General features: G+C 48.6%; 1 protein-coding gene across 1 annotated transcript; it reads left to right on the forward strand.

Annotated features, from left to right (window-relative positions):
* Positions 1-50: 50 nt before the first annotated feature.
* LOC123037911 lies at positions 51-18543 on the forward strand. Its single transcript, XM_044460763.1, has 2 exons — positions 51-287; positions 17182-18543. The coding sequence occupies exon 2, from the start codon at positions 17198-17200 to the stop codon at positions 18227-18229; it is 1032 nt and encodes a 343-aa protein (XP_044316698.1). The 5' UTR covers positions 51-287; positions 17182-17197; the 3' UTR covers positions 18230-18543.
* Positions 18544-22659: the final 4116 nt, after the last annotated feature.

Raw genomic sequence — 22659 nt, forward strand, 5'->3', positions numbered from 1 at the left:
AGCACCGGCTAGCTCAATGCTCAGGGCAGGGTACCCCCAATGTTCCTTCTGTTCCCAACACTAGATTCGATACAAATTTACGTCTCACATAATACTTTCAACTGGACCATCTCTAACGACAACAAAAAGTAAAAAAAACGAAAAATGTAAATATCGGACGCAATTACGAAAAAGTGGCATACAGATGGGCTTGCCACCGCGCTCCCACCCATCATATGGTGCCTCAGTGGATTTGAGGGGGTACCACCCATGACAGGTCGGACTACGGCCGGTTAATCTCCCCAAAGGTATGTAAGTGCCTTAGGCCAACAACATCCGCATCTCAATAAGTATGTACTATGTACTCGCATTACTCTGCGTACACCCCCAAAAAATGTCAAAATCAAACTTTGAACATTAATTGTGCGGCCATTTATGCATGTATTTTATTCATTATTTTTTTAAACAAAACTATAGTTTATTGTCTCCATTGACGTAGAAATATTAGAAATATTCAACAGGGGGTTATATTTTATTTTTAATTTTAAACTTAACACTACGAAAAAGTATACGCGCAAAAGTCTGCGTACAGCAGTTTTGAACTTCGAGGAATGCAGGATTGTACGATTACCGTTAATTTTGTTGTCGCCGATCTATTTTAGAATGTCTAAAAATAGACATTACGCAGTTAAAATGAAACTCTTTCATTATAATAACGAGCATATTGCAACATGGAACAAAAAGGCAAGGAAATTTCTGTTGAGGAGCGGAAAATGATATTAAAAGGTTTTTTGGATGGAAAATCTTATAGAGAAATTGGTGCTTTAGTTGGTAGAACCCGCTCATCCATCCAAAGAGTGATAAATAACTACAACTCGGCTGGAAGTATCTTGCCAAAGGCTCGTTCTGGCCGTCCGCCTTTGCTTATAAACCGCGAGCAGAGGAATATTATCAAATCTATTCAGCTCAACCCAAGGACGAAAGCTTATCAGGCAAAGCTGAAGGTCGAGGATATATTTTCCAAAACAGTTTCCGAGGATACTGTACGCCGGACCATAAAAAAGGCCGACTACCATAGCAGAGTCGCCCGCAAAAAACATCTCATATCGGAATTCAATAGACAAAAGCGCCTAACCTTTACTAATGAGTATATTTCCAAACACCAAGACTTCTGGAATAAGGTTATATTTTCCGACGAAAGTAAATTCTGAATATTTGGAATCAAGGGAAAGGTTTTGGTATGTAGGAAAAGCGGAGAAGCCTTTAATAAAGAAAATTTGGTTGGCACAGTAAAGCAAGGAGGAAGCGGAATAATGGTGTGGGGGTGTATGGCAGCAAGTGGCGTTGGAAAATTGGAATTTATCGAGTCAATAATGGATCAAAAAATCGATATTGTCATATTAAACAGCAATTTAAAAGAAAGTGCTAAAAAATTAGGGCTCAAAAGTGAATATTGGTTCCAACAAGACAACGACCCGAAGCACACGGCACAGAATACCAAGCTTTGCCTGCTGTATAACGTCAAATATCAGCTGCGAACACCTCCCCAGAGTCCTGATCTAAACCCAATTGAGCATTTCTGGGATTTTCTTGGGAGGAAAATCCGAAGACACACGATAACATCTAGAGAAATGCTCAAGAATGTGATTCTCGAGGAGTAGGGGAAAATTACTGCAGATGAGACAAAAAAGAAGTGGATTCCACGCCGAGACGCCTTACGGAAAATCTGCAGAGAAAAGGATACCCTACCAGTTACTAAAAATAATATTATTTGTGTTTTAAATAGGTGTACGCAGACTTTTGCGGGTACATTTTTTGGTAGTGTTAAGTTTAAAATTAAAAATAAAATATAAGACACTGTTGAATAATTTAAAAAAAAATACGTCAATGAAGACAATAAATTATAATTATGTTTAAAAAAAAGAATGGGTTGAATATATGCATAAATAACCGAACAGCTAGGGTTTAAAGTTAGATTTTGAAATTTTTTCGGAGTGTACGCAGAGATATGCGAGTGTACATACTACATATAAGTTAACTAAGTTAACCGGGCGACGGCAATGACCGATCGTCCGAAGGCTCGCTCCGGCCAAATTGCTGACAGCGTCTGGCCGGAAGCTCGTGCATAGCCGGCAAACACTACTCATTGGAGTGGACGCTATGAGTCTCTTTTTTGTTAGCTTTAAGTTTAAGTTTTAGATTTGACTTTATATGAATAAAGAGCTGTCGCTCATACAAATTCTACTCCGACAACCGTCGTTAAATTCTTATTACTGAAAAACTGTCGGAGTCCCTAGGCCAGCAGGTAAAGAAGGGCAGTCACCCTTCCAACGTAATCTTCGTAATTCATCTTGGAGAATTCTTCGTCCAGCCGACCAACTACCACAGTGGCGGACCTTGTCACCCGCACCCCCCTTTGGTTTTTTTTTGTTTTTTTACTGCTTCCCCGCTCCGCGCCGGTACGCGAACCGGACACCGCGCATTCACATTTCGACTCTGTTAGCTTCGCTTCTTTGTTTACCATAGCGGCAGCTCAGCTGCCACGGCCCCTTTGCTGTACAATTTTGTTTATGTAAGGCTGCTTAGGCATGCAACTCTTGGTAGATGGAATTTAACATTGCTGTCCATGTCATTCCTAAATTATAGGGATACCAAACAAAATAGCGACTCAGAGTCAGACTCTGAGAGACTTCTAATTACTTCTACACCGAGGCAGGCGGCTACCAGTGCCGCTCCCAATACAAACATGTCCATAAACGCGGAACAGCTCCAGGCTGTCATCCAGGCGGCTATCGCCAACGTCCTAGCATAAAAGGCTGGCGAGGACCAGCGCAAGGAGAATGAAATGCTCAAAACTATAGAGAACTTAGGTAGGCAGGTGGCAGAGGCGCGGATATCACCCGCCCAGATAGAAACCCCCCAGATTTAAGTTTATGAACCCATTGATATTACAGGCAATGTTCAATGCAACGAGCCCTTAGACGCCGTTAAATGCCTTCCCGAATTTACGGGGGCACAAGAGACATATGTTTCTTGGCGGCAAGCGGCAGTAGCTGCATATTTTATATTTAGAAATTATGTAAATGGCTCACGCCATTACCAGGCGGTAATTATTATTAGGAGCAAAATTAGGGGCCCTGCTGATGCCGTGCTACAATATTATGATGAGGTCGAGAAAAAATTTACCCTCCTCACAAACAAGGCCACCATGTCGCACGACGCTTCGGCGGCAAGGGTCCTATGCGAAAAATTCCGTGATGATGCCCTTCGAGTATTCATCTCGAGATTAAAACGCAGCCTCACAGATGTCCTCTTTGGCCCAAGAGGTGGAGGCAAATAACGAGAGGTATTCCTTCACTGCTTCGTTTGCAAAAAGCCAGGAGGATAAAGAAAAGAAACAATATCCAAAGACGCAGGAGCGCCAACAGGCCACTCCTCAAAACAATTTCCAAACAGGTGCTAGCAAGAATCCATATTTCACAAAGCAGCACAAAGTTCAGAGGCAGAGAGTTAACAACATTCCGCAGAGCGCAGGCGAAACTGAGGATAAATACACCGCCGCAGCCTCAGGCGCGGTCCAGGAAATCAATGACGACGCCATTCATGAATATGATTCAGACGTTATTAATTTTTTAGGGGAAAATCCCTGCTACCCGTCATCAGACGAAGAGTAGCGGGAGTAGATTAGAAGCTTTTGGTAGGGACGGGCGCGGCAAAAAATTCTTCCGTACATACGAAGGATTGAAAGGCATCCGCCCGGTAGAATCGCCATTTACGATACATTCTATCCATGCCGTCACCACCGTCACTAAGAAGTGCTTTGTCTCCCTATTCAACTTGAAGGCCACGTTCTTCATCTTACCAGATTTGTCCTCCTTCGATGCCATAATTGGCCTTGACCTGTTAAAACAGGCAGGGGCATCGCTTTGTCTAGCTTCCGGCCACCTCAAATGGGGTTTCGAAGTAGAACAGTTAGAATTCCAATCGTGCCCCGACGTCAATTCTACCAACATTGATTGCTCGGACGCCCCGCCTCTAGCTAGAGAGGACTTTATAAAAATGCTCAGCGAACGAAAAAAAGCCTTTGCAAACGCCAACGAGGCCCTACCTTACAACACGTCGGTGGTAGCTACCATCAGGACGGTTAGCGAGGAGCCCATTTATGCCAAGCTTTACCCAATGGGTGCATCAATAGCTAGGCCCATCTCCGATATCCTGAAAGGGAAGCATGGAAGTGTCAGTAGGCACAGATCCAAAAATATCCAGGTGCAATTTAGCGAACAGCAACGGCTTGCTTTCCAAAAGTTGCGTAATATTCTGGCTTCATAGGATGTCATCCTCAGCTACCCTGATTACAAGAAGGCATTCGATCTAACGACGGATTGCTCTGCATTTGCTATTGGCGCGGTACTATCCCAAGCGGGAAGACCCATCACCATGATATCTAGGACCCTAAAAGACCGAGAAGTTAACTACGCTACTAAAGAGCGTGAACTGTTAGCCATAGTCTGGGCACTGGCCAAATTACGTCATTACTTATCCATAAATATCTATACTGACCACCAGCCATTGACATTCGCAGTATCGGAATCCAATCCGAATACGAAAATCAAACGATGGAAAGCTCGCATCGACGAGTCCGGCGCAAAAATGTTTTATAAGCCCGGCAAAGAGAATCTCGTTGCGGATGCCCTCTCCAGACAGCAACTTAACGTTGTGGAGGCGAAAGAAGCTTATTCGTGTGCGGCTACTATTCACAGCGAAGTATCGCTTTCAGAACCAGATAACTCTGGAGGAAGCACGCTTTCCGTCTAAACGCAGCTTCGTGCTCTTCGGAAACAAGAGACGGCACAACATTGACTTCATATGCAAGGAGTCACTGCTTGAGGAGCTCGCGGACGTTATAGTCCCCAAAGGCGTAAACGCCATTCATTGCGATCTTCATACGCTGGCAATGATACAGGATGAATTGGTCCGGCAATTCCCAGCCACCAAATTCTGGCACTGTAAAAACCGTATTACAGATATTTTCGCAGTCGCTGAGAGACGAGAAATCCTCACCACTGAGCATAATAGGGCTCACAGATCTGCACAGGAGAATGTCAAGCAGGTACTTTCGGAATACTATTTCCCGAAAATGACCAAGTTAGCGAATGAAATCGTCACTAACTGCAAGACCTGCGCTAAAGCAAAACATGACAGACATCCTAAAAAACACGAACTCGGCGAAACTCCAGTACCGTCTCATGTGGGAGAAATGCTACACATAGACATTTTCTCCACTGATAAGAAATACTTCCTCACATGCATTGACAAATTTTCAAAGTTTGCAATGGTCCAACCAATTCCCTCTAGAACAATAGAGGATCTCAAACCGGCTTTACCGTCATTTACTCCGACAATGAACCCTCATTAAACTCGCACACCATTCGGGCCATGCTGGAAAATCACTTCGGGGTGAGCATTTTAAATGCACCGCCACTCCACAGCGTCTCGAACGGACAAGTGGAGCGATTCCACAGCACTCTGGTGGAGCTTGCCAGATGCCTTAAAATTGACAAAGGCATTAGCGACACTGTAGAGTTTATCTCGCTGGCCACGTCTAAGTACAACAAGTCTATCCATTCGGTCATTGATAAGAGACCGGCCGCCGTGGTAGTCACACAAGCAAATGACCCGCATTGCGATATGCAGGATAGGATAAGACTTGCCCAAAATAAGCTGAAAAGCAGGGAAAATACCTCCCGACAAACCCGAGTGTTCAATGTCGGCGACAAAGTCCTAGTGAAATCCAACAGGAGACTAGACAACAAGCTTTCACCGTTATGCGAAGAAAAAACTGTGGAAGCGGACATGGGGACCACAGTCCTCATTAAGGGGAGGGTGGTCCACAAGGACAACCTTAGGTAGGCGAGACACAAGCATGTTGTCATTCGCTTTATAATTTTTTGCTATTTTTTCTATTTTTTATCTCTAGCCACTTGGTATAAGTTTTTGTCCATATCATGTTTTATTATCATTATTCGTACTCATAACTCATTTACGCTTTATCTCAAATACTACAACAAATCCAAAATTACAGGTTTAAACCCATACCTCTGCTATTCCTTTTTGCCCTGACATCGACGCACGTCACGGACTATTCGCAAGCCAAATATATTCCCATCATTGATGGACGAATTTTAGTATGGGAAGAATTCGCATTTTTGAGACACTCAGCGAAACTCTCAGAGTATAGGCGCGTGGTGGAGGAAACTGGTGGCATGATTAACATGTTTCCCCAGTCCCACATGCAAAAGCTTTTGATCGTAGATGTCGCTCACTTGCGTGACCTTCTCGAATCACTGAGCATCTACCATAGGGTAGCCAGGAGTTTAGACTTCTTGGGAGCGGCGTTAAAAGTAGTGGCGGGAACGCCAGACGGGGAGGACCTTGAAAACATTAAACTTACTGTATTTCAACTTATCAATGCAAACAATAGACAGATAAATATTAACAAAAAAGTACAGGAACAAATCCCAAGTATTATCTCGGAATAGGATGATTGCGATGGAGCTGCAGAATTTATTGCTAGCAATAGCTCTTGCCAAAATCAATATAGTTAGCCCCAGCATATTAGATCATGCAGACCTGGAAAGTGTGTGGATCGAGAGATATTAGAGATATACTGTCCGTTGCGTCTGTCAAAATATTAAAATCCGTTAACATTTTACATTTCATTATTAAATTTCCAAAAATTAAGTCAGCATGTGTCAAGATCACAGTTTTTCCCGTGTCACACCATGACACAGTACTCAGGCTGGGGGACAAGGTCATAGCGGATTGCAACGGAGAGATTCACACAGTCAAAAACTGCTCCGTGTCACCTGGAGCCACTAGAACTCCACGCTGGGGGTATTGCGCACTGCGATATCCAACATAGCGATTTGCACCCTATCACCCACGTAAATGAAGGCATTATCATCATAAACGATCGCCCAGCTCGTGTGAGGGTGGACAACGGCACTTACGTCCACTTACGAGGAACTCACCTCATCACCTTCATTGAGAGTCCCAAGGTTAACGAAACCCGTTACGTCAATCACGACGTGGCCCGGAAAAGGGTACCAGGAGTGGCTAGCTCGCCTTCCCTGAACATCACCCTGGAGCACAACATACTCAGCCTTCCATACCTTCACCGCTTGAGTGAACGTAACCTGGAACATATTAAGAAACTCGGGGAAGATATCAACGGCTATCGTTCGGCCACACTAATCGGCGAGTCACCCAGGCCAGGAGATCCACGGCCCAACTAAGAGAGGTGATTGCCCAAATAGGGTCGGCCGAGGGCGGCCTTAATTCTGAGGGGGGAGTAGTTAACTAAGTTAACTGGGCGACGGCAATGTCCGATCGTCCGAAGGCTCGCTCCGGCCAAATTGCTTACACAGCGTCTAGCCGGAAGCTCGTGCATAGCCGGCAAACACTACTCATTGGAGTGGCCGCTATGAGTCTCTTTTTTGTTAGCTTTAAGTTTAAGTTTTAGATTTGACTTTATATAAATAAAGAGCTGTCGCTCATACAAATTCTACTCCGACAACCGTCGTTAAATTCTTATTACTGAAAAACTGTCTGAGTCCCTAGGCCAGCAGGTAAAGAAGGGCAGTCACCCTTCCAACGTAATCTTCGTAATTCGCGAGAGAATTTGTACATGCTTGTATCAGATGTTTCAGGGTTCAGCCCATAGAAATATGCTAGCTTGCACTTTTCATATGTTGGGCTCTAAGGCGCATTTCGGGTATTCGTATTTCGTATTTCTGTCGGCCGCTTGGGTTTAACGGCCGAGTCTTTGTGTTTACATAAGTTTAATGTAATACAATGTTGGCATTGGTACAGTGCATACTCGCTACAACGATATATGCATACTACATCTCCCACCTTTTTATGGTTAATTCGGCCAAAAAAAGCCTATTTTCATGAATTTTGTCACACGATACGGTTAATGCAAAGACCAATATAATCTCTAAGATGCGTAACGCCATACGATTTTTTTGCACACGAATTTGTTGTGCTGGCTTTTCAACTGGCTTTTCGCTCTCTTGCCCAAAAGCCAGCGAGAGAGCGCCCTAGAGCCAGCCGCTCTCTTGCACGCATACTGCGACAGCCGACGACTGTATGTGTGCACATGTATTCACAAGCGAAGAAATTCGAAATATACTCTTTATTTTAAAATTCTAACATTATTAAAAATACTTATTTGTATTGCCTTTATATTTACTTTATTTACTAATTATTCGAATGTATAATATTTTTTAATAATGACCAAATATATCTAAGTATAAAAAAAACATAATTTATTTCATACATGACATCACATTGGAATAATTGTCATTTGGGTATTCAGCATGCGACGTGTGAACGATTTTTAGGAGCGTCAGAAATTTTGCGATTGAACAGGATGAATATTTTTATATTTATTGTATTTTAAATATATGGGTGTAAAAATATGTGGTAGTTTTATATTATACGTATTATAATGCTTCACTAAATAGGAATAGATTTAAATGCAGGTTGATAATATTATATATGATGTTATCCGTATTTACTTTAAATATTTTAAGTCATTAGATCAAAGTTTAATATATTTGAATAAAAATTAAATTTAATATTTCCATTTTAAAAGTTAATAAAAAACAGCCATGGATTAAAAAATAAAGCGAAATATATTTCATTAAATATCCTTTAAATATATTCAATTTAAATATAGTTCGCTTTGTTTTTGTTTAACAATAATAGTATATTCAAATCTATTAAACTTTATTGAAATATTTTTAAATTTAATAAAGCAGGTTATATGTTTTGTATTAAAAGTTATGTTTTTAGCTTTAATTTAAATATGTAAAACGAAACTATGAATAAAATATGCAGATATTCATTTTTAAGATATATAAAAAAGTTTTACATCAAGCTTCATTGCCATATATGTATGTATACAAATTATAACAAAAGTATTTTTATTATATTTTAATTGATTTATTGATAACCCGTTTGGACAGCTTGAGCTCTGTTTAGAAAATAAAAGTACAATTCAAAAAGAGACTGCAGCTCGCCACTCCATCGCCCGGGTAAGATGGTGATGCCGCACTTTTGGGCAGCCGCTGCTGGCGACCCGCATCTCCGTTGCTGGCCGAACTTTGCTGACGCTGTGCCTCGTGACCGTGACCACTCAGCGCTTGCATGGGCCGGATCGGATTTCGGCTGGATTCCCGCTTACGCGTGCATCCGGTGCTGGCCCAAGATCGATGACCGTAGTCGGGTTAACTCCTCCCAGTTTTAAGTTAAGGCCGCCTCGGTCTTTCCAAGTATGTCAGCCAGCAGCTTGTTCCGGTTCTTCTTGTCATTTCGGCGACGGATAAGGAGGAAGAGGGCAAAGCATCCTAATAGTAGGGCAGTGGTAGCCCCACAGCTGAAGGCGGAGCCATAGGTAATTTGGCCCCCCAGATCGCCGATTCGCTGCAGATTGCGCTGACTTAACTCGTGCAGAAACGGTAGACTGAGGAGTTGGTGGTGCTCAGTAATGTAAACATAGATTTAAATGCAGGTTGATAATATTATATATGATGTTATCCGTATTTACTTTAAATATTTTAAGTCATTAGATCAAAGTTTAATATATTTGAATAAAAATTAAATTTAATATTTCCATTTTAAAAGTTAATAAAAAACAGCCATGGATTAAAAAATAAAGCGAAATATATTTCATTAAATATCCTTTAAATATATTCAATTTAAATATAGTTCGCTTTGTTTTTGTTTAACAATAATAGTATATTCAAATCTATTAAACTTTATTGAAATATTTTTAAATTTAATAAAGCAGGTTATATGTTTTGTATTAAAAGTTATGTTTTTAGCTTTAATTTAAATATGTAAAACGAAACTATGAATAAAATATGCAGATATTCATTTTTTACATCAAGCTTCATTGCCATATATGTTGTAACGCCCAAATCTGAGGGCGTACAAATTTAAGTTCATCGTGCCGAGGATCGGAGTCCATATATGTAGCATCTAGTATAGTATTAAAATTAGCCTTAAGATTTGGACATGGAGTCCACCCCAGTTATCAATATAAAGTAATAGCAACTAAGGAAAAACTAATTAAGCTGGTGTTTACAATTGAAGCCGAGACACGCACCACGGGCAGAACCCCCTTAACCCGCTATCGCACTCCTGAGGGGGCAATCGATATCACGATCGATAACAACGAACTGGGTCAGGGAACACGACACGAGCTGAAGTACGATCGCTAGAAATCGGACTCGGTCTCTTTGGTTTTCGATTTTTACCGCGAGTAGACGTGTGCACAAATAATCCTCCGACACGCGATTCAAAAGTCAAACGCCTAGCCTGAGATTCACCGTGCTCATCCGCGCCACACCAGTTGACATCCTCAAGGTTACACGTAAGCAAGAACACCCATTGTGAGGGCAGCAGCCAGGGAACCACTTTCACTAATTATCAAATATAAGCCTGAAATTAAATAACTAAAACCCCGCGTGTTGTTTCTTTACCAATACACCTCCCCTCCTCCTAACCTCGCCCGTTCTCGACCCCGACCTACGCCGTGTGTTTGGTTTCGCATCCACACGACGTACTTCGGCCGAGAGCTCCCTCCTTAGAATCCCCGTAGACTCCGAGCCGGAGTGTAGAAACCCGTAGGCTCCGAGTATAGCCGGAGTGTAGACCCCCGTAGGCTCCGAGTATAGCCGGAGTGTAGATCCCCGTAGGCTCCGAGTATAGCCGGAGTGTAGATCCCCGTAGGCTCCGAGTATAGCCGGAGTGTAGATCCCCGTAGGCTCCGAGTATAGCCGGAGTGTAGACCCCCATAGGCTCCGAGTTTAGCCGGAGTGTAGACACCCGTAGGCTCCGAGTATAGCCGGAGTGTAGACGCCCGTAGGCTCCGAGTATAGCCGGAGTGTAGACGCCCGTAGGCTCCGAGTATAGCCGGAGCGTAGACGCCCGTAGGCTCCGAGTATATCCGGAGAGTAGACACACGTAGACCCTTAGCTTACCCGGGACGGATCACCCCCGCCGTTCATGCCCAGCGGAGTCTCCCTCCCCGTAACCCCCGCAGTCAACACCAATCGGAATCATCCGAATCCACCACCAAACAGTGCGATCGTCCTCCACCACCAGAGGGCATTACCGACGGGTCTCACTCAAGTTCCCCACCAAGCAGTGCGATCACCCACTGAGTACCTCCCCCCTACCACCAGGGGGCGCCTCAACCAAGACCCTCCCTGGGTTCCGCACCAAGCAGTGTGGGCGGCCTTTATTCCCACTGCAGGCCGCTAGGCGGCGCTCTAGCCGACGTCTGGTTGTCAACTCCGTGTTCAGATCGGTTTGACCAACGGCTCTCGCGCGTAGAGGGCGCCGTACAGCCTTCCCATACAAATTCCTACTACAGGTCCCACCCTTCTATATAAATTTCTTGTATAGGTTCCTTGGCCCCGATTGAGATTCTACCCCGGCCAGAGAACTGCGTTACAAGTGGCGCCCGAGCAGGGACCTGATAGGGAGAAAGACCAGGAAAACTACCACCTGTATGGGGAGTGCATAGGCCCCGAGTGAGTGACGTAGTCTAACGGTTTCCGCGAAAGTGTCCCGAGAATAACCTTGACGAACTAGTGAACGCGCCCGGTATCAAGCCCACGAGCTTACTCGCGATCCCGCATAGTCCACGCGATCGAGTGTCTGTGAAAATACAAACGTATGGCCCAAGAAGCCCCGTAAAGACTCCAACAAGCGAAGACATCTTTCCAAGACAACGCACCAAAGACTCGCTGCAAACATGGACCCCGACCAGAAGATTTCCGGTGAGTCCGTTCCACACTTATTTCACAATCCCGGGGTTCCCTCGCGGTGGATTTATTCCCGCTTGAAGGCCGAATTACTAGCCTTTGCTGACGAATTCGGGTTCTCCGCCGAGGGGCTCGTCGACGACTTGCGGCGAAACTTTGTCACCCTAGTTAGAGACTCGGAACAAACCCAAGAGGTATGGGCTCGACTAGCCGACCTAGGAAGACAATACTCATCACGTGCTATGAGCCCCGCACCTTTGGGGGAAGACAAAACCGGCCCCAGCGGCCCCGCCCCGAACATAAGCGTCGGCGCAATCCCCGGAGTCTCCCCCGCAGACCGAGCTCGAATCACCCCTAGCCTCACGGTTACTGTCGCCTCTCCGGTCGGCAGTAATCAAGAAACTTTCACGGAGCCGAGTCATGACCGGAATCGCCGCGAGGTTGTTTGCGTCCCCGAACGAATTCGTAAATGGGGCCTCCAATTTGACGGATATTCAGACCCCTTAGCCTTCATCGAGCAGGTCGAAAGTCGGGCCTTATCCTACGGGATAGACCTAGGACTCCTTCCGCGAGCCATGGCAGAGCTGCTGACGAGCAGAGCAGACAAATGGTTCCAAACAAGCCGCCTCCAAGGGGCTGACTGGAAAATATTTCGGCGTGAATTCCTCGAGTTTTTCCTCCCACCCCGATACCTCCAGCGCTTGGACGACCAGATTCGGAGTCGTGAGCAGTTGGAAGGGGAAACATTTAAAGATTTTATGCTAGACCTCCGAGTCCTCATGCGCCATGCGGGCTACAACGAAGGCCAAGAGCTAGATAGGCTTTACGAAAATGTCGCGCCGGAATACCAGATTTATATCCGACGCAGCGAGGTACGGACCATTAGGGAATTAGCCCAGTTGGCCACCGAGTTCGAGGCCGTTCAGAAGCGGAGCCTCATGAGGAACAACTATAACCCCGCCACCAGAAATCCGAAAGCGTACCGCTCCCCTTCACAAGATCAGACCCAACCTACGTTCACTGAGAGAGCCCCCCTACGGAGCCCACCCCGTACATCTCCAGAGCCCAGAACTGCCCCGCCAGCTAGGGTTAACCGGGTGACCGCACCCGAACGACGAATCGATGTGCGGGATGCTTGCCGAAATTGCGGAGCACCAGGACACTTCAGCCGCGACTGCCGGAATCCTCGACAGTACTTCTGTTGGGACTGCGGACGACGGGACGTCCGCACAGTCGAATGCTGTCGGCGCCAACAACCGGGAAACGGGATGGGTCCCTTCGACCGGCGGAATTCGTCGGGACCCAATCCACCGGAGAACCAACAGTAACCGCACCGCTTAGGGTAGAGAGAGGAAGGATCGCCGCGGAAGTCGACCTTGGCGGACACGTACGGTTAGCCACCATCGACACCGGGGCATCGAGGAGTTTCATTAGCCAGGACATCGCCGACGTAGTCGGTCAGCCACACCAGTTTAGGGAGATTCGCACCCAGATTAATCTCGCTGACACGTCTCGAGTAGAAGTAACAAGGCTACTCCTTGCGGACGTGACGCTCGCCCGGAAGACAATTCAGGTTCCCCTTCTAGTAATGCCCGCCATGCTGGAACCTTTAATCCTAGGGATGGATTTCCCCGCTTCTATCGGCACTACCCTCCGATGCGGTACGGCAAGCCTCACGCTGTCCCGACAAAGACCCAGAGAAGGTCAGGCGAGTAGATACAAGGAACCACGGCCTGACGATCAAGGCAATCCATCAGAACCACCACCTCGACTCCGATCGCGAGGACCAACCAGCCCCGAAGCTACGCCCGGCACAGCCAACGGACATCCATCAACGGACACGCAGGAGCCCCTAGCGAGAAGCGGCGCACCGAACGCGGTGTGCGCGGCAGCTTCTCCTGATAAAACGCAGCTCCAGGAAAACCCCGTGGCAGCCCCACGACGGTTGGTGGGAAAACCCCTAGCGAGAAGCGGCGCACCGAACGCGGTGTGCGCGGCAGCTTCTCCTGATAAAACGCAGCTCCAGGAAAACCCCGTGGCAGCCCCACGACGATTGGTGGGAAGACCCCATAGGGATACAGCCACTACAGCTCCCAAGCAACGTGTACAACCGGCGACTGTCGTGGATAACCCCTTCCACCTGGAGCCTTTGGCTGACTCCGCCATAGCCCGGAAAAGGAACCCTTTTCGAACGGAACCTCGGCTAGGCATAGCCAACCACGAGACAGGGCCACATCATGACAGGGATGCGCCCGGAGGGCAGCATAGAGTACGGGAAACGCATTACGCCACAGCATGCAAGGAAAAAGACGCGACCAGTACCACAGGAGGAAACACCAGCATGGCAACCGAGGACCACGACCGGAAACGACGGGAGGAACACGCCGAGAATCCACGAGGGACATCCGATACGGGCACTGTGTCCCAGGGGAATCAAGTACTCAGTCAGGAGGGCAAGGAACGCGGCTGCGAGACTAATCCGCAGGTCCAAGCGTTCCTTAGCGAACAGCTAGCGCGATTTGAGGGAATGACGGGGGTAGCAAACATAGCGGAACACCGGATCACCATGAGGGACGACCGGCCGATTAAACAACGCTATTTCCCAAAGAACCCTGCCATGCAACGGATCATAGACGAGCAAGTAGACGCGTTGCTGGAGCAGGAATGTATCGAACCATCGCGTAGTCCACACAGTGCTCCGTTGGTCTTGGTCCGGAAGAAAACCGGACAGTGGCGCATGTGCGTGGACTACCGGCAACTAAACGCGAAATCGATCCCGGACGCGTACCCGTTGCCGCGCATCAACCACATCTTAGAACGACTGAGAAACGCGAGATACATTTCGACCCTGGATCTGCGCAACGGGTACTGGCAGATACCAGTGGCCAAAGATAGCCGGGCATGTACCGCCTTTACGGTCCCCGGACGCGGCTTATTCCAATGGCGCGTCATGCCTTTCGGGCTGCATTCGGCCCCGGCAACTTTTCAGCGAGCCCTAGATAGCGTGATCGGACCCGACCTCGACCCATACGCGTTCGCCTACCTCGATGACATTATTGTCATTGGGGCCAGCCTAGGGGAACACATGGATAACCTGCGCAAAGTTTTCGAACGATTGAGGAGAGCTAACCTGCGCATCAACCAGGAAAAGTGCTCTTTCTTCAAGAGAAAACTGGCCTATCTTGGACATGTGATCAGTGATCAGGGTATCCACACCGACCCGGACAAGGTAGCCGCCGTGCGAAACCTGAGCCCTCCTAGTAGTTTACGGGAACTAAGGAGATGTCTCGGGATGGCCTCATGGTACCGACGGTTCGTGCCCAACTTTGCCTCGGTAGTCCAACCCATGACGAACCTGCTAAGGAAAAACCAACGGTGGAAGTGGGAATCGGAGCAGCAGAATGCATTCGATCTCCTGAAAGGTTTGCTGACAGATGCACCAGTGCTGGCGTGCCCAGATTTCTCCGTCAAGATGACGCTCCAAACTGACGCCAGTAACTACGGACTCGGGGGAGTACTAACCCAGGAAATCGACGGCCAGGAGCGAGTCATTGCCTACGTCAGCCGCAAACTCGACGCCGCGGAGTTGAATTATTCGCCCACGGAAAAGGAATGTTTGGCCATCGTCTGGGGAATACGGAAACTGCGATGCTACCTCGAAGGCTACAGGTTCGACGTAATCACCGACCACCTAGCCCTGAAATGGCTGGACCAGATCGAAAACCCCACCGGAAGGATTGCCAGATGGGCCTTAGAGCTCCAGCAATATCAGTACGATGTACATTACCGGCGCGGGAAGTATAACGTGGTAGCCGATGCTCTCTCTCGACAACCATTAGAGCACTTACAGAGACTCACGGACGGCGAGCACCAGTACAAGTGGCTGCAAAGGAAGATGAAGGACGTTCTGGACGACCCCCAGAAGTTCCCCGACTTCATCATTGAAAACGGAGAACTATATCGCCATCTCGGCCACCGTCCAGACGACCAGGACTACGTGCCCTGGAAGCTGTGCGTAGCAGCCGAACATCGGGATCGAATCTTACATGAATGTCATGATGCCCCCACCGCCGGACATCTTGGTATTAGGAAAACCATCATCAGAATCTCGCAAAAGTACTACTGGCCGGGGATGTTCCGCGACGTGCGACGACACGTGCGACAATGTATCCCGTGCCAAAAATACAAGTCAGAACAGCGACAACAGGCCGGAAAGATGCTAACGAGACAGGTCAGCGAACCCTTTGGAGTTCTGTGTGCGGATTTCATCGGACCTTTGCCCCGCTCCAAAGAGGGGAATACCATGCTCCTCGTCTTCTTCGACATATTCACCAAATGGGTCGAATTAATACCCCTACGCAGAGCAAGTACAGCGACCTTGATACGAGCTTTCCGCGAACGGATCATCGGCCACTTCGGAGCCCCGAGGAAACTGGTGTGCGATAATGGTTCACAGTTCACCAGCAAGGCGTTCAAAGACTTCCTCAAGGAAACGGGAGTGGAACCTCAATTCACTGCCCCATACTGCCCGCGAGAGAATCCGACAGAGCGCGCGAATCGCACGGTGAAGACCATGATCGCCCAGTACGTGGAAAATGGGCAGAACACCTGGGATATGTTGCTGCCAGAACTCTCACTCGCGATCAACACAAGTGTCTCGGAATCGACCGGGTATAGCCCAGCTTTTCTCCTACAAGCTAGAGAACCACGGCTACCCGGGTCCTGGTACGACAGCGTAACTCCCGGAACAGCAACGACGCCCTCGAGCCCATCGGAGAGAGAGGAACACCTGAGGGAGATCTTCCAGATCGTGCGGAACAATCTCCAAAAAGCCAGCCGAGAACAGGGGAGACACTATAACCTGCGTCGTCGAACCTGGAAGCCCGAAATGGGATCACTGGTCCTCGTGCGACAACATCATCTGTCTAAAGCAGCAGAGGGGTTCGCGGCAAAGCTCGCCCCAAAGTTTGACGGACCGTATAAGGTGGTCGCTTTCCCGTCACCCAACGTCGTCCGAATCCGCCTACCTGGCCAGCGGAAGGGGCGACTTGCTAATATTGGGGACTTAAAAGCGTTCTTTTCTTCTTCCACAGATAACCCCGAGGATGAGGACAGCGAAACTCCCAGAGAGGACACCGGCGACCAACCCGGGCAGCCCCAGAGTCCGAACCCACCGACCGTCATTAGCAACGAGGGGTGATCATAAGTACCCTAACCTTCCTTTGTGTCCCCGCTAAGTTTAAGTTTGTCATAAGCCAGTAAGACCTTAAGAACGAAGTTAGGAGATTCTTTCGCTGCAGCCCAGTTAACCCTATTGCTAAGCATCAATAGAACTAAGCTAGTTTAGTTGTTTCTTTCACAGAGCTGACGGACAGAAAATGGACATCATCGTACTGTCGTCCGGCGACAGCGACGAGGAGTTTGAACCCAGCGTTCAAGGTAACCGCCAGTCGACGACCACACGAGATCCTCGGCTACGCCCAGGAACGGCGTACGCCGAGAGATCCACCCGGTCATGCCCGACGGGTAGGCGCCAGCCAGGAGTCTCGGGAAGAGCGACCCCATCCTCTCCCAGATCCAGTGCTCGGACATCATCCCGCCGGGCAGCGTCGAACTGCGCCCCGGAATCCAGTGACTCCGAGAACGAGTCGATGCCGACGCCACCCCGAGCCGGGGGAGTTTCGCCGCACTACACGGACGCGGCCGGACATCGGATTTACCCGACTCACTACGAGCACTACCCGAGTCCAGCCGGGTCAACGGAGAGTAACAGGGAGTATAACCCTTGCGGTCGCAGCGAGGACTACCGGGATCAGCCGAACCCCTACCCCAGCGACGAGGAGGAAGAACGGGACGAGCAATCCCCCTATGTCGAGGATGCGAGCGGCTCCGATAACGCGGAGACACACTCGGTGAGCAGCCGGGAGGACGACGACGATTCCAGGGAAGGTGCGGCGCACTACGTTTTCACGGGCGAGGACCGCTGCGGATACCACCAGGGGTCCTGGATCTACCTGATGAGAACCAGCTGGGAGACGATCCGGATCGAAGCACCATATCGGCCACCTGAGGTACCCATCGTGACCTTCCCACCGTCCCCCGTGCACCTGTGCATCATGGGGCCTGACGAGACCGAGGCAGCCGAAGATCTCGGATTCCCGACGGATTGCCCCGTTGAGGTGACCTACTCGCAGGACGAAGAGATGGGACCAGGGCCGTCCACCTCCCTCCCTCGCGGGCCGACTACCTCCCGTCCACCTCCCTCCCCCGCGGTCCGACTACAAAGCTTTTCATCGGACCATCCACCACCCTCTCGCCGGGCAAAGCCATGGAGTGGGAGTCGGAACCCCGCGACGACGAGGAGAACACCGGGCAGCTTTTCCGACGGAAGGAGCCCACGCTCGCTCTAGCTCCGTGTCCACCACCGCCAAGGGATACACTCTTCGACGTGGCGGCCCAGCCCACACTCCCCCTTGACGGACAGGGACCGGACACCGAGGCAGTCGTCTACGATTTTCCCCTCCCCACAACAGCAGCCTCCACTCCCTCGGATACCGCGATGGGGATGTCACCCACAACGCTAGACCTCCTGCTGGGACAGATCTCACCAGACATGGAGAGACTATGCTGGGAGCCATCACAAGAATGGCTTTCGAACCCGGACGACAACCCGCAGGCCGCAACGGCAGCCCCAGATCTGGAGCACTCGGCCGCCGAAAACCGTCCACCCCCGGGTGGCGAGTGCCACCCGCTCCCGGCTGGATGGACGTGTAACACCACCGACGGCCAAGTCTCGGTTGCCGTCTGGCAGGCCATCTGCGCCCGACGTCCTGCAGCCCGCACCGCGCGACAGCGCTTCAGGGTCCCGACCGAGGAGGGTTCCTACCAAGTCACCCTAAAGCCAAACGGCGCGGGAAACATCTCTTTCCTTCCCCGAAGTAAGGAGGGAATGTAACGCCCAAATCTGAGGGCGTACAAATTTAAGTTCATCGTGCCGAGGATCGGAGTCCATATATGTAGCATCTAGTATAGTATTAAAATTAGCCTTAAGATTTGGACATGGAGTCCACCCCAGTTATCAATATAAAGTAATAGCAACTAAGGAAAAACTAATTAAGCTGGTGTTTACAATTGAAGCCGAGACACGCACCACGGGCAGAACCCCCTTAACCCGCTATCGCACTCCTGAGGGGGGCAATCGATATCACGATCGATAACAACGAACTGGGTCAGGGAACACGACACGAGCTGAAGTACGATCGCTAGAAATCGGACTCGGTCTCTTTGGTTTTCGATTTTTACCGCGAGTAGACGTGTGCACAAATAATCCTCCGACACGCGATTCAAAAGTCAAACGCCTAGCCTGAGATTCACCGTGCTCATCCGCGCCACACCAGTTGACATCCTCAAGGTTACACGTAAGCAAGAACACCCATTGTGAGGGCAGCAGCCAGGGAACCACTTTCACTAATTATCAAATATAAGCCTGAAATTAAATAACTAAAACCCCGCGTGTTGTTTCTTTACCAATACACCTCCCCTCCTCCTAACCTCGCCCGTTCTCGACCCCGACCTACGCCGTGTGTTTGGTTTCGCATCCACACGACGTACTTCGGCCGAGAGCTCCCTCCTTAGAATCCCCGTAGACTCCGAGCCGGAGTGTAGAAACCCGTAGGCTCCGAGTATAGCCGGAGTGTAGACCCCCGTAGGCTCCGAGTATAGCCGGAGTGTAGATCCCCATAGGCTCCGAGTATAGCCGGAGTGTAGATCCCCGTAGGCTCCGAGTATAGCCGGAGTGTAGATCCCCGTAGGCTCCGAGTATAGCCGGAGTGTAGACCCCCATAGGCTCCGAGTTTAGCCGGAGTGTAGACACCCGTAGGCTCCGAGTATAGCCGGAGTGTAGACGCCCGTAGGCTCCGAGTATAGCCGGAGTGTAGACACCCGTAGGCTCTGAGTATAGCCGGAGCGTAGACGCCCGTAGGCTCCGAGTATATCCGGAGAGTAGACACACGTAGACCCTTAGCTTACCCGGGACGGATCAACCCCGCCGTTCATGCCCAGCGGAGTCTCCCTCCCCGTAACCCCCGCAGTCAACACCAATCGGAATCATCCGAATCCACCACCAAACAGTGCGATCGTCCTCCACCACCAGAGGGCATTACCGACGGGTCTCACTCAAGTTCCCCACCAAGCAGTGCGATCACCCACTGAGTACCTCCCCCTACCACCAGGGGGCGCCTCAACCAAGACCCTCCCTGGGTTCCGCACCAAGCAGTGTGGGCGGCCTTTATTCCCACTGCAGGCCGCTAGGCGGCGCTCTAGCCGACGTCTGGTTGTCAACTCCGTGTTCAGATCGGTTTGACCAACGGCTCTCGCGCGTAGAGGGCGCTTTACAGCCTTCCCATACAAATTCCTACTACAGGTCCCACCCTTCTATATAAATTTCTTGTATAGGTTCCTTGGCCCCGATTGAGATTCTACCCCGGCCAGAGAACTGCGTTACAATGTATGTATACAAATTATAACAAAAGTATTTTTATTATATTTTAATTGATTTATTGATAACCCGTTTGGGCAGCTTGAGCTCTGTTTAGAAAATAAAAGTACAATTCAAAAAGAGACTGCAGCTCGCCACTCCATCGCCCGGGTAAGATGGTGATGCCGCACTTTTGGGCAGCCGCTGCTGGCGACCCGCATCTCCGTTGCTGGCCGAACTTTGCTGACGCTGTGCCTCGTGACCGTGACCACTCAGCGCTTGCATGGGCCGGATCGGATTTCGGCTGGATTCCCGCTTACGCGTGCATCCGGTGCTGGCCCAAGATCGATGACCGTAGTCGGGTTAACTCCTCCCAGTTTTAAGTTAAGGCCGCCCTCGGTCTTTCCAAGTATGTCAGCCAGCAGCTTGTTCCGGTTCTTCTTGTCATTTCGGCGACGGATAAGGAGGAAGAGGGCAAAGCATCCTAATAGTAGGGCAGTGGTAGCCCCACAGCTGAAGGCGGAGCCATAGGTAATTTGGCCCCCCAGATCGCCGATTCGCTGCAGATTGCGCTGACTTAACTCGTGCAGAAACGGTAGACTGAGGAGTTGGTGGTGCTCAGTAATGTTGATTCTAGCCATGGCTGGCACTGCCGGTGCTTTCCTCAGAACCCCATGATGATTGATGTATGGGGTACCATTCAAGCTTATTTGGTCGTCGAAGGTTACAAGGAACGTGCCGGCAATATTTTGATGAGTACTGCCGCCTGTTATGTTTGCAGCAGCGTCGTTGATGATTAGCATGCCTTCGTCCACCGTAACCACGGGCTGGAGATGGCTGGATTTTGTGTCGCAGTGAGCGAGAGCGCCGGTCATCAGCTGTTGAGCGCATGTTGAACTCTCCGAAGTTTTGCAGAAGCTTGTTCCTACGGCTATGTCGCAGTTAGAGACGGCCAGAATTCGCTCCCCGCAGTCGGCTATAGTGTTGTGTTGATCTAATTCTAATATTACGTTATTGTGCTGAACGGGATAAATCATTCATTTTTTGCAAACTACTTTCGGTTTTGGGAACTTATCTAGAAAATACAAAAGGTTATTATTTTGAAATATGTTTACTTTAGACACCGCCAGCACATCAGCCACACTGACATTTGTAAGGTGTTCATTCGTTATCTCTTTCACATCAATGTTATCTAAAATAACCGGACTCAACAGATTTACTTTGGCTAGAGTTATGGATGTTAAGTTTTCCAATTTAGTTATTACTGCTCTATTTTTTGCAAGAACTGTCTCGTACAGGTGGTCGGAGTCTATCTTATCTGACTTGCTAATGGAATTTACTTGCTGGGACAGAAGATTAAATTGGGTTGGAATCTTGCTATTGATGTCTATCTGATTGTTTTCAGCCTGTATTAATTGCAATTGTCTGAATTTTATTTGTTCCCAGTCTTCAAAGACTGGAGTCCCTGCTATTACTTTTAATGCGGATCCTAACATGTTAATACTACGACCCTGTCTATGGTGTATTTTAATTGTGTCTACTAGTGTACGTTTTTTCGACGTCGGAGAGTACTTCTAGTTCCATATGTTTTCTTGGGAACTTTGTCGTTAATGATGATGTTTCGCCCGCATAAGTCTCGTAAAATGTTATATTGGCTGTGTGTCCAAGGTATCCGTACTCGTCCCAGATAGTTACAACCCCGTCGGTCACCGGTATGTAATCAGCGTGTGAATAGTCACTAAGTCGGAATGTCGCGTTCGTGGTCAGTATTGTCAGGAGGAATATGGCGACGTGGTTTAGCCTAAAAGGAACAATATTAATTCCAAAGTTTCCTGTTTTATAGTCTCTGAATTAAGAGAGCGTTCGTTGTCGCAGTATAAGGTTTTTATTTTTGGAAACAGATTGACAAGTTGGAGTAAAGGTGTTTTAATGTCTATAATTGCTCGCGAGCCTATGGGTTGAACGGAGGCAAACTTAGAGAACTTATCCACAGCGGTTTTCTGTAGAAAAAATGTCGACATGTCAAATTTCTCCAACGTAGGTTGGTACGGGTGTTTTAGCAATAGTCTGTTTTTCGGGATGGCGATTGTATTTCCCTTTCGAGCATACTCTACAATTCGTTACTACTTCAGTAACAATTCTTGTCATTTTCGGAAAGAAGTAGTCTAAAAGTATTTGTTTAACGTTTTCTTGAGCAGCGCGATGCGCTCTGTTGTGTTCAGTCACAGCTATTTCGAGTTGCTCTGATTTGTCGGTTACGTCAATTACAACTAAGGGAGGTGATTGCCCAAATAGGGTCGGCCGAGGGCGGCCTTAATTCTGAGGGGGAGTAGTTAACTAAGTTAACTGGGCGACGGCAATGAC

The sequence above is a fragment of the Drosophila rhopaloa genome, unplaced genomic scaffold, assembly GCF_018152115.1.
Source record: "Drosophila rhopaloa isolate 14029-0021.01 unplaced genomic scaffold, ASM1815211v1 contig_218, whole genome shotgun sequence".
NCBI classification, from domain to species: Eukaryota; Metazoa; Arthropoda; class Insecta; order Diptera; family Drosophilidae; genus Drosophila; species Drosophila rhopaloa.